The 13,576-nt window shown below is 43.0% G+C and overlaps 1 protein-coding gene across 1 annotated transcript in view; it reads right to left on the bottom strand.

The window, feature by feature from the left end:
- LOC144717852 (myomesin-2-like) overlaps positions 1-12,476 on the bottom strand; it is a 99,954-nt gene extending 87,478 nt beyond the window's left edge. The window contains exons 1-6 of the mRNA XM_078593566.1: positions 12,348-12,476; positions 11,052-11,254; positions 6,145-6,288; positions 5,829-6,033; positions 4,492-4,652; positions 2,185-2,277 (exon numbers count right to left, since the gene is read on the bottom strand). Of these exons, the coding sequence (XP_078449692.1) occupies positions 2,185-2,277; positions 4,492-4,652; positions 5,829-6,033; positions 6,145-6,288; positions 11,052-11,185 (737 nt within the window). The 5' untranslated portion in view covers positions 11,186-11,254; positions 12,348-12,476. The remainder of the gene's footprint in view (positions 1-2,184; positions 2,278-4,491; positions 4,653-5,828; positions 6,034-6,144; positions 6,289-11,051; positions 11,255-12,347) is intronic.
- Between the last annotated feature and the right edge of the window lie 1,100 nt (positions 12,477-13,576).

Genomic DNA, 13,576 nt, shown 5'->3' with positions numbered 1-13,576 from the left:
CCCGGTTTATGCCGGGGAAGCGTTCGTGAACGGCGCGACGAGGAATATCGTAGAGAAACCAATCAGAGCAATTTACTTGGTAGGTGGTGGAGGCGAAGGTTTGAGAGGCGACAGATACGAGAAAGGGCGGATGATGCCGTCAGCGACGCAAGTGTGGGTTGAGGCAACGCAAATCGGGAAGTGATAGTAATAGTAAAGTGACGACGCATTGCGAAACGATGTAAACGTGGGAGACGGTAATTGGGGTATTATCATATATAGTTTGTTTACTGTTAGAAACACGTACGATGAGCAATAAAATTTAATTACTGTTGAAATGTATGTATGTTGTTGTATGTAGTCAACCGTGCTAATCGGAAGTGCGGGAGGACAAACATAAATACATAAAGCAAAAAGTTCTAAATAAATTAGTTTTCAAACTAGATTTCAAAGTGCATAGCTCCAGTGGCTTTCCAATTTTGGAAGGAAGAACGTTCCAGACGGCCACAGAATCGCATCTGAAAACATGCGATACAGTGACCGTCTTTGTGTCAATTGTGTCAAAGAAGAGTAGGGGGGAGGGGGTATTTTCACTTTTATGTTGAGAGACAGAAAGAAGAACACATCGTCAAGGAACATACATGAAGTACTGTATGTAATATTGACTATCAAGAAGTGTCAAGTGGGCTCAAGCAGGACACATAACTAAGAGGGTTGATGGCCGGTGGTGAAGGCAAACAACGGGGTGGATGCCAAAGAGAGAGTGTCCCCAAAAGGAGATCCACGGTGGAGATGGAGCGATGAAATCAGCTCGTGTGCATCAGCTATATGGTTTCGTGGCATCGTAAGACCATGAGAGATAATGACGGATTGTGGAGGCCTTCGTCCAGAAGTGAGTAGATCACAGCTGATGATCATCATCATATCTCAATCCTGCTTGAGTGGTATATATATATTTAGCAGTGCTATTCTGACATTACTGCCAAGGCCAGAGCAAGTACATTACCATTACTTCAGCAGGCTGGATGCCGGTAAGAAAACAGTGCAGTCAACTCAAAATGTATTCCATTAACATAGTTTTGGCCACTCAACACTTGGTCTTTACATTCCTCAAGATATATCAGCATGTGATGGACGACCAATGCGGCAGGCCTCGTGATTGTCCCTGTTTGGCCTCATTTAAAACAAACTTACAACTCAGTGCCGTAGATTAACTAGCGGAGAGTGGAAATTGCGCTATCTGATCACAAGCCTTTGACAAAGAGCCCCTATGCTTCGTCTCCGAGTATTACTTGCATGGGCTACGTGCCGTGCATGTCGAGCAGCAGTGCGCCGCCTAATGCGTATGAGAACGAATTTGTTCTGACTTGTCCGGCTTGCAAGTTAATGAGTGTGATGTCATGGAAATGTCACCGTTACCAGCCACCGATATTCTCAGGTGTGCATGTTACATTGCCTAGATGTCCAAAACAGCATGCACCGGGTGATTTTTTTTGGAGGGGGGGCAGCTGTCGGGAATGGCAGGCATGAATGGGGTGATGGGGTCAAGTCCTCCTTTTTTGAAAAAAATTTTATTTCACGAAAACCCTATTTCTCCTTCCAACGCCGCTCCATCCAAGGAAGCATGCAAAACAAAACAATAAAATAAGTTGCCTTCAATTAATGTGCCTCGGCGTTTAAACAAAGCCAAGCCACGGCTTACATTGACGTAACGACACATGCTCATACACAGGAGTGAAACTATAATTAACAATATTTCCACACTATGCCTACGAGTGCCTTTTGTTTTCTTGCCAGCAACAGTCCCCACGAGTTGCACATACCAACGTGTATCCATACAGGTCAGACGCAGGGCTTGTTCTCCCTCACCAAAACAGAGATGCATTGACCAATACAAGGTGAAAATCTCACCCGGTTTTGACGACTATTTAAAAAAAAACTAGCAATATGTTATAGTCCTATTTTAGTCAGATACTTCAGGTGAGTGTGTATACTTTTCAGGATATACCAATGAGATTAAACATCTCATTTCCAAGGGCGGTGGTCCTGGTAAGGTGACGGCAAGACATTAATTCCATGTAACATTTAATACTGTACATAATTAAGCATATAGTTAAGATATACAACAACGGCCCAGTATAGATAAAGTGAATCAACAATTACGTTCAGGTAAAATGTACAGATTCATAGTTAATTGCCACTCACCTGTTGATTTCCAACGTGTACACACCATAGTTGCCATAAACTTCATATTTCCCAGCACTGCAGCGCGGATCAATCTGGATGTGGTTTTTGTACCTTCAAAGATAAAGGAGGGAACCAGCGGTGGCACGCGGTGTTTATAACCACAATGCGCTCTATGAACCTCCCAATGTGAATTTGATTTCTGGCCCTGGCTCTCATTAGTGTCGAGTGATATCTGAACAAGTTCCAGGGCCTCCCCTCTTCAGCAAAAACCCACAATGGCCAGCGTGAAGTGTGGTCAAAGAATCCCCATAATTGACATTTGCGTGGTTTAAATTATTATTCATTTGAGGGAAAGCAATGTAGACGCCGACATAATATCAAAATGCCTCCACATTTTGATTCGACCAAAACTAAGCTGATAATTAGTTGTATTGTTGTCAAAACAAACGCGAATTAAATATGACCAGCGCATCTAACAACATTATAACATTCATCATGCTAATATTTTTTTTTTATTTTAAAACGAATTAAATTCGTAATAAATTGTCTCTATTAGGAAACGTCCTTTCTGGAATTTTTGTTTACAACATTTGCAGTGGTGGATGACACGGGCATAATTCATAATGAACTTAAATATTACCCCTTCCATTTAATAGTAACGATATAGCGGGTTGGTTCTACGTTACGCTACAAGGCTCTAACTCTATAAATGTGGTGAATAAAAATATAGCAGCGAACATTACTCTCATATGCAGAGAATTGTGGGTCCCTTCTACTGTCTTAACCAAGAGGTCACTTGAATGGCTGTTCTCTAAAATGAATGGGTTGCACTGTTCTGTGAGAGATCATAATTGATAGTTCACCTCATCGCGCGATGCTGATAGCACAATAGGGATAACATTTCTTGAGAAATAAAATCACAAAAATAAAGTGGAGAAGACAGCTACCATATTTGTTTAACCCCGTGACTACAAATGCTGGTTAAGTGAATCGAAAAATAAACATTGGTTAGGACACTTTAATGGAGATTTACACACGTGCGGGATCATGGGAGACCGGCCTGTTGGTGGAGCTGCAGTAGAAGTCCTCTCACTGAGAGGCAATGATGGGGAGAATTGATTCCAGGCCGCATTGTGCTGACGCTATTGTTAAGGAATCAACTTCTCAAAATAACGAAAATAACTCCCGTTATTGTAATCCATTCTCGCTATGAGCACCACAAATGATTCTGCTTCATCATTTTAACACCTCGCTTTGTTTGTTTTAAAGGCTATTCAGTGTTTCATCCAAAACCGATCTGTCATGTTAGCCTGGCTGTAAATAATTTTATGAAGTCAACAGAGTGCTGGCTGGAGAGAGCAGAGTGCCATAAAAGAAAACCCGAGCATCCGCCAAAGTACAATTTTACGAGCATACTCAGCTCCTCATTATGGCATTGAGAGCAAGGCAAGTGCATGAGTATTGATCGGCAATCTCCCATGTGCCTTGGCTTAATTAGTACAATCACAGCTATTGTTCTGTTAATTCCCAGATGGTGGGCCTTGATTATGTGACTGACTGACACAGTGGAGATTAAAGCTCAGTTATAGGCCTTATCTGGGATTTTCAAAGTAAAGACGTATAGCGGTGGAGGGAATCAAAAACCGGCTGACAGATGGCAAACAGTGACGCATCATCTCTTGTGCAATGTACCCTCTGGTGCCGGCATTCTGAATCTTCACAACATGTGCCCAATTGATGTTGATGTGCTGCAGCTTGGAGACTGAGTCGTGCATTGTTTCACTGATCAAAATGCAGGATTGTTTATTTCAACCACTCATGCACATTGTCGTATGCAATCCTCAATAACCATTAAATTAAAAGGGTTCACAATGCCTACAATTGTGCAATGTTAAACAGAGAAAAGGCTCCATGTTGATAATAGTGTAAAGGATAAAGGTGCAGCCCTGCAACTGTTGCTTGCACGACTGGTCACAGAAGGGCCTCCACTTGATGGACCTCTGGAGAGGGCATTTATCCTACTCTTCCATTCTGACCAGATAGATGTCTTTACGTTTTGGTTCTTTCAGATGTCTTTAGTGAGAGTACCCACACGTTACCCAACTGCATGCACGATTTCTGATCGAATAAGTGTAATGTACGCCGTTTGTACCTTCGGGTGGACAGAGGCGAAGTTATATAAGTAACAATGCCATTATTTCTAATGACAGGCCGAGGGATCAATTCGAATTGCAGGTCTACTGGATTGCAGGCTCACTCTGCAAGCCACAATACCACGACGGAATCCCACTGCGAATATGACATGCGGACGATACAAATGCTCACCATTTGACATAAGGTTCGGGAAAGCCTTGCACGGTGCACATGAACCTGGTGCTTGATTTCTCCCACACGGAATGGGAGCGTGGCTTCACCAGGAACTGCGGGACTCCATGCATCGTCCCGTCGATGACCTGGCTGAGATAGGACTCGGATTCAGCATGCACCTGCAACAGACCAACAAAGGCAGCGTGTGAATCAAGGATGCTCATTGGAGTGAGACACTACAGTACGGCACTTTGGTGTGCATGGGCGGTGACATAACCAAGCGTTAGCCCATTAGTTTCTGGTTGCAGAGGTTCGTGGTCAAATCGCAGTGGCCACCCTGGTTAATTCAACGGGTAAACCAATTACATGCCGTCCACCTCCGAGTAGCATGGTTGGCCATGGCAAACGGACGTTAAAGATCTGGTGAAGTTATGTTAAGAAGGGTCAGCCACCTATGCCGGCATCACATGTTCAAATTTGAAAACCTGGCAGATTACTTATTTTGGAAAAAAAACACGTTAACATCACCCCCTGCTGGCAGACTATACACATCTGCGATACATCGTGCCTTAATTATCGCCTTGCGCTATTTGTATGACGATGGTACTCAATTATGATTCGTGTAAGTTTAGGGTCCAAAAATAGTGCAGGGTTCATTTAAAAATAACAATAATTTGGAGTGGAAGATAACAATAAAGCTTATCTATCAATAAAATAAAGACAATTCTACCTACGTGACTTTACCGAAAGAACCAAAGAGTATGAATTTCTGCAGTCACGAAAGCTTCAAATCAAGATTGTATCTATCAATGAAAGTGAAAAAAAAATCATTCACTTAACGAATTAAGCAATGAATTTTAAAACTTTTAATTATAACATTGACTGAACCAAGCAACTGATGCTGTAAGCAATTAAACAAATCCTTCATAATTAATTGTTCCAGTGAAACTTCAACCGTACGTGAACTTTGCGGCAGCCGCTGGAAAGCATAACATCTCAAAGACTCGTATTCTCTTTCCTAATTAACCAAGCAAGCTGAAACAATTATGTATATGATTATATAATTAACTACATTGGAACGTCTAACATCCTTGCTATATGATGTATTCTGAAGTCCATCACATTATGAAGGCCTGGGCGCCAGTGGGGATTAAGTCTGCAACTATTTTAATGAATTGCAGCCGGTACCTAGTAGCGTGGAAACCTTGCATTAGCAAACGTAACACGCTTGTTTGGATTTTATAGCCACCTCATTTCTGGGCAGTGAAGCCTCGTAAGGACTTCACGGTGAAATGATGTAGGCAAGTGCTTTAAAGCAGCCTTCATCCCAAGAATGTCGTGGAGAGTTTTCTAACCTTTTTAATGGCAGCACTTTCAGAGTAGTCCCGTGTGGCATGCCGTTTGCTGCTCAGGATCTCTTCTGCCGATCGAAAGGAAGAGCTTGCCATTTTGCTGCTGCTGCTGCTGCTCTGCCTGCTGCTCATGCTGCTGCTGCTGCTGCTCACTCGACTGTGACTTGCCGCAGAGCTGCGTCCTTCTTGATGCATCAAGCCCACATTCCTCAAAGTGAAAAAAAAGCAAAATGACAAATTTCACCAACTCGCCCACAATGGATATCAATGGCCAGGAGAGACTTTTAGTAAAAAGTGTGCATATTGTGACGTGACTTACCGTTCTGAAACACCGATCGATCCACTTCCAACCATAGACTTTGACAAAATGCTCGAATGTGTTGGATGTCGGGAAGTTGCGATCGATAAACTATCCAGGTCGCTTAAGCCAGAGCCTCCATCAATATAAACAATAAACTTTTTGCTGTAAAAACAAACAAATCAAGCAGCACAACGTTAGTAGCACTTCATTTGATATGTCGAGCTTGAATGATTGAGGGCCCGATTCATGGAGCTATCTTGGCTGTCATTCTACCAAAAAAAGTGGCAGAATGATGATCATTTTTGTTTCAAAACCAGCCCCTTTCCACATTTTGCAATTCAGCACAGGACAATTTCACACCGAAATGCACCCATTCCACCGCCATTCACGTCAGTCCGATCGGCCAATAATATGCGGGGTTAAGGCAGGGTCAGAGCAATGCCATCATACAGAACTAGGTAAATTGCGCTTTGAGAGTATGGCATTTGCAGGGAGCACTGAGATGACGCAATGGCCCATTTTTCCAAAATAAAAAGTTTTGAGCAAAGTTTGCTCTAAACTTAATAGCAAACACCGAGATGGAGGTACACATGCTCATGAAGAGTAAGGCAGCGACGATGAAGGTGAACAGGAACCAAGGGCAATGATAATATTTCTTAGAATGTAGATTATTGTAATGATTTTGTGATGATGATTATTGTATGAATGGTAATGAATATTGCGTTGAAGATGATGACAATCACATTGCTGTTGCTGCTGTCACTGCTGCTGATGATGATGAACAAGAAAAAGAGCTAGTGTTCCTGGGAAAGGCTCATTGCCGAGCAGGCTTCGGAGTTTCATAAATCTCCCTGTGACCAACCAATCATAATGTTAAATAAACCATACCAATTAGTAAATTAACTATAGTAATTAGTCTCACATCAAGGTGCATAAACCTTCACGTGAACTCCGGTCATCCTCGCAGCAGCTTTTGGCTAACCATCGAACAAAGACGGGCACTGCATTGCGCTGCTTTTAGATGCGATTCTGTGACTGTCTGGAACGTTCTTCCTCCGATATTCGGAAGTCACTGGAGCTATGCACTTTTAAATCTAGATTGAAAACTCATTTCTTTAGAACTACTTTTTGTGTTGAGTTTGTTGTCCTCCCCCAATACCTCTGATTAGCATGGTTGGCTACGTATGGTGTGAAAGAAGTTCAACATACGTACATGATGCCGAAGTCGTTCCTGATGTTGATTTGTACATGGCAGCAATCTCGGATAGGTATAAATGTAGCATCCATCACATGTTTACGTGTAGAATAGAATTATTGAAACTTCATAACGTTTTTGTTAACATTTTCCACGTAAGATTTGCAGCTGGGGCTCGTCAAATTCCCGGTGGTGAGATGTTAACTACCTCGCCTGGTATACAGGAGGTTGTGGGTTCAATCCCGACCCTGACGCCTGTATATTTGGAATTTGCATGTTCTTCCCATGATCGCATTAATTGTTCTCCGGGTCCTCCGATTTTCCCTCGAGATTTAGAAACATGCATTTAGAGTATTTGGCTGCTATGTATTTCCAGGTTGCTTCTGAAAAATAGCTATTTAGCTGGTAAAATAAAAAATAGTTTAGTTTTACTTTTACACATTATCTTGTGTTTGCATTCAGATCCTGGGGTATATAAAACCATGTCACCAGCATGAAGTAAAAATCTATACTGAGATAGATTTGATGCTGTACAGATTGAGCACAGAATCATGTGGGGCACCTTTAACGAGTTGAGTGAAGTCATCGGAAACAAAATCCCGGTGTTATGCATATTTATTTATAGGCCACATACATTATGAATCAACCTTTTGCGTTTTCACTGAGGCCAGAATAAAGTAACCTAGTTTGAAGGATATTGGGATCAACAGTATCAATGACTTAGCCAAAATGTGAAAACTGCTGAGCAGATGTTCCTTTTGTCAAGGTATCTGCTAGAAATGTTATCTGCAACTGTGAGTGAAGCATTGGTAGTGCTATGCTGAGGTCTAAGCCAGACTGATATCCTGTTAACTTGCCATAACACTCTAGATAGTTGATCAACTATTTCTGCACCAATGTGTCTAATGTTTAAGATGAGAGATTAGATATGGGTTGGTAATTGAATGGGCGATTTGAATCCCCCGTGCAATGTTAATATTGGTTTGTAAAAAAATACATGGACAGTACATTTATTTATAGTTTTATAGCACACATGTGTAGGGGTGTTAGAGAGAGAGCCCGTTATGCATGGCAGCTTAGGGCAAACAAACACAGTGGGCGGGGCTACGTGAGTGCACAGGGAGGTGCTCTCTACGACGTCCGCGCCAGGCACCCGGGGGGGCCCACCCCTCAGCGGGGGGTTGGGTATAAAAGGGGATGTATCGGAGGGCTCGGGGTTCTTGTTAAGCTAACCAGTGAAGACTGAAGACGTCTTAGCTAGAGCCCTGGACTCCCCTGGTTCGCCGTCCTTATCAGGGCCGAACAGGACCGAGCCAGCGGCGTGGTCCCGAGATCCAGAGCCGGTGCTCCTGTCAGCGCTGGTCTGGGACTCAGGGTACCGGGCCCGACTTACCAGTGTCGGGCCAGATAGCCTCCCCTAGCCCGTTAGAGGAGGACTAGGAGGCAGGCTAGAAAGTAGCTAGCGCGTGTATCCCCAGCTAGCCGGGTGAGGGGGCCGACACCCCCTCTAGAGTTGTATGCCACAACCGTGCTGTGTGTAATAAACCCGTGTGCCTCCAACTCCGACGTCCAAGAGTCGTGAACTCTACTACACATGCAAGCAGGTTGTGCTCTAAATGGAAACACGCCATTTTAAACATGACTATAACTTATGAAGGAAAGTCAGATTATACACAAATGCGTGCTCAGGTTAATACGTATTCTCAGGTTTTTTCGGTAAAGTCACGTAGGTAAAACATTAAAAGTAATGAAAGTAAAATAAAACAAAACAAAAATAAAAATAAAATTCACGACGTTTCGGAGGCAACACAAGTCTCCGTCATCAGGTGGGACCGTCACAGCCAGATTAGCTGCATCACTTGATGCAGCTAAGTGATGCAGCTAATCTGGCTGTGACGGTCCCACCTGATGACGGAGACTTGTGTTGCCTCCGAAACGTCGTGAATTTTATTTTTATTTTTGTTTTGTTTTATTTTACTTTCATTACTTTTAATGTTTTACCTACGTGACTTTACCGAAAAAACCTGAGAATATGAATCATTGCAGTCACGAAAGCTTCAAATCTAGAATCAGGTTAATACGATTATGTGTGCATATTTTTGTACATGTATGTATGTATCCCGAACTTATTTCGCAACGTACGTAGCCAACCGCGCTAATCGGAGGTGCCACATTTGTGACGGGCATTGGGGTAGCTAAAGCTTACTGTCAGAGCCTCGCCACACTCACATTATCTCCATTACTCCACACTAACACCACATGTCACTCGTCCCACCCAACCCCTTCACGTCCCACCATTTTCTCCCAATAATCACCCCACCCTCTTTACAGCGCTCGTCCCCCACCAGAGGCAACGGAGATGCACAGATCGACAAGTCTCTTGATATTCTAGATTTGAAGCGTTCGTAAACTGCAAGGATTCATACTCTTAGGTTTTTTCGGTAAAGTCACGTAGGTAAAATAAATAATAAGAAAACATTTTCATTGTTATTTTTTGATTTATTTATTTTTTTACCTACGTGACTTTACCGAAAAAACCTATGAGTCTCTTGAACACAAGGAGCAATGGACCTTTTTTTTGTCCCAACCGGCGGACAGAAGCAGCACTCGGAGTCACTAGAACAAGTGGCTGCCTGCCTGCCCCGCTCACGTCTGTTAATGTTCAACAGCAGGTGTGACCAATGGACAGGCAGCACTCCCGTCTGTAATTTCAGTTATTTTTGGAGAAGGCCGAGACAACCAATGGCACACGTTATCTGCAGATGCATGCCGCAGAGGGAAGTGAAGAGTTTGGAATGCGCCTGGAAAGTTGGGGGGGGGGAGGTGATTTTGCACGGACGATTTTGCAAAATCAAAAATGACACAGGAAAAATAAAGGTGAGTTCCATAAAATAAGTATGACTGCTCTGAACCTGACCACATGCATTGAATTATGCTCTCTGGTTCTTTTGGTAAAGTCACGTAGGTAGAAAAAAGCTTCAAATCAAGAATGAATTGAATTCCCGCCCATGGTAAATATCAGTGATGAGTGGCATCTAAAACCAGTCCTAGCCTTCCCCACTTCACAAACCCACATTTACCAGTGTTCAAATGACGCCCATAACTGATACGGCTTGAGGAGGCCTATATATGTCACGGAATGTGCCTCGAGTGAAAGTCACTTAACGTTGTGCGGGTAAAAAAATTCCATTGTTTCCATTGCAATCAACCCTAGGTATCACGAATGTTTATGTAAGCACAATGTGACACTTGGTTTCGTATATTCCTCACAACTATACAATATATGTATTATTCAAATGCTACTCTGAAGCGTTACGCTGACGTGATTATACATCAAGTATAATATGCACACTTTATAGGAAGAAAAATACTCGCACAACATATAAAAAATGACATCCATGTATTGACTCCGAGATGTAGGCATCCCCGTGCCATGTAAGTCATTGAGGTTGTTTAGCCGTACTTCACCACATTGGTTGGTGTGGCTTGGTGCAGTGGAGGGAACCTATGACCGACTTTTCAAAACCACTCAGCAGTGATGTTTGTCAAGCCCTGGACTCAATCTCAGGTTGCCGGCTCATATACCACTTTGCATGTCTCCACACTGACGCACACCTGAGTGTGAAGAGACCATGGGGTAGGAAGTCATAATAATAAAACATTTGCAATATTAGCAAGCTCATTGAATGGCTACGTGAGCACTCGGTACGTCCCAGCTTCGTGCGCTTACCGACTGCGCTCTGCCTGTCCGCTCTCCGATCCATATTCTTGGAGCACGGACTGCACCTGCTTGGAGCGATACTGGTGGTCGTACTGCCGGTGCTTCTGCTTGAAGTAGGAGGCCGAAGACGTTGATGAGGCCATGACGAGGACACAACCGATGCCTTACAATGTGAGCGTCAGCCGACTTGTCCTTGCTGGTCGTCCGCTTCTCTGTGCATTCATGCAACAACAAAAACAAATCGAAGGTCATCCTCTGTCGTATTTTGATGCAGCCCATAATCGAGACCGGCCATTACTTAAAAAAAAACAAAGATAAAGACAGATCTCCCTATAGCCTGAATAGACTGTTGGGGCAAGTGCTGTTTGCGAGCACCTATGTAGGTCGGTACGGCACACGAGGGGGTAGGGTGGCCAACACCACGCCCGGCCGCCTTTGTCTCCCCAGTGGCGATGTTTACACACCGCACCAGGTACTCATTTGAGGCTGAGTCAACCTCAGGGAGGCCCAGGACCGGTTCAGATAATCGTCACTGGTGTTGGCCGTCATAAATAAAGTACACTTTAGTGGGCAAACCTTTACCAAACTCTACATATTTTTTCGCCTTTAATGTTATAGCCATCATAAGTTATCCTCAGTGTACAGTGCATTACTCACTTATTGTAGTTTTGTTTTAGACACCTACATTTAAAGTAATGACGTAAATTTAGAGCATACATTTTACTTTTCAGAATGGGAATTACTACGCAACTGATTAAACACCACGGGACCATATTACAGGATAAACCAAAAAAAATCCACCTCATAAAATAAAATTCAGTCAGGTTAAAAATAAAATAAATAAATATTCTAGAAAAGAACATGAATCTACATTAAATATATTGAGTTATATATCGTGGTGGATATAATGTAATGGAGATTCTTGGTGATGTATTACAGTTACATTTATTTTATTATACACTGCGGGCACAGTGATGGCCACACTCAGTAAAGCAAGAATTCAGTAAACGATTATTATTATTACATACAATAAAATCACATATGTAAGGCTTGACACTAAAATGTATGTCTACATTCACTAAACCGTATGTGTACATTCCAGTTTTTTAACGTCACGTTAATAATCCTGGCAACCTTCCATGCAGGAAAAATAATAACATATATGCCACCATGACAAAGTGTACCAAAGTTACGACGCATAAGTGAGAATTAAGCAGATCCAAACATTGCACAAAGCACATTACTGACAATACGCAAATTCCTAAACACATTACATGTTGTTGCTTTCTGTGTATGGATGCTTACCAGATCTGCCTAAACCCCAGAAAGGAAGAGAGCCGAGCTGCAAAGTGGGAGCTTTCTGCCTTTAGCGTTGAGAGACCCGCAAGAAGTTAGCATACAGCATCAACTCACTGCCAAAACAGCACTGCCTATAATTTGCCATTTGTGTGTGCGAACCCTAGAGGCATGTCTCCCAAGCCACACGGCCATGTAAGGCCCGTGGGATATAAATACAGCTGGCAGTTCACGCCGCGCCTCATCGCTTTATTAGACCAGAGGGAGAAACTAATACTCGAGTTGTCCTGAGTGGAGACTAAGCCATTCTTTTTCAAGAGGTCACTTGACGGAAATCTCTCACACCGTGTTCTCTTTTCTAACACGAGTGGGTGTACACAATACACTTCGAATGATGCCTAATTAATATTTTTTTTTCAAGACTGGCACTTTACACACTGATAAATGAAACACAGCCACGATAGTGCAATGCCATTCACAAGAATTGCATCTACGGGTAACAGCATGCGTGCAAGGCATGCCAATGTATAAGTAGGTTTTACGGCGTGCGCACATTTACGCAGCAGCTGTAGTTGCAAACGTGTGAACGTTTCGTGGCTGAATAGTATGGCAACATAGGAGAAAACTTGCGAAAATTTGTCCCGATGTGTGCCGCATCAGTATTCCACGCGTCCTCCAGCACGCTCATTAAATTGTTCTCACATACTCCTCTCGAGGGCTGCGCATCAATGTCCACGTTGCTTTGGAGCTTCTGCGGGGGGGGGGGGGGGAGACAGTGGGGTGCGAGGGGGACAGTGGTTGGGTTTGTTGCTTAGGATTCTTTGTGTGATTCACAGACACCCCTCCTGGGGCTGGTTCGGTTAAAATCTGGGGGAGGCATAATTCAGCTTGATGGGATGACAGCAAAGCAACGCTAGTTCAGCCATCGAGACTGCAACCAAGGAAAATGAACAAAGCACAGCGGATGTGTTGATGTACTCTTACTTTTCTCAAACAAAAGCACTGCGATTCAGGGGTGATACGATTCAGTACAGCTGGCATTGATAAATAAATCTAAGACTAAGAACGTAAACATCACAAAAGTTTGGGAAGTAATAATGATGCACGGGTCTCATATTTTCTTTAAGTAGGCACTTTTGATTTGTAATATAATATGAATTGTTGCGTTAACTATTTCCTATTCGGGACTGTAAATGTAAAATGAGTTGGTGCCGTCATGCTCTATATTGATGGCAATG

Source organism: Lampetra planeri, chromosome 4 (assembly GCF_965212315.1).
Source record: "Lampetra planeri chromosome 4, kcLamPlan1.2.h2, whole genome shotgun sequence".
Lineage (NCBI taxonomy): Eukaryota > Metazoa > Chordata > Hyperoartia > Petromyzontiformes > Petromyzontidae > Lampetra > Lampetra planeri.
The sequence above is the reverse complement of the archived record's forward strand: the minus strand, read 5'-3'. Positions and strand labels throughout refer to the sequence as shown.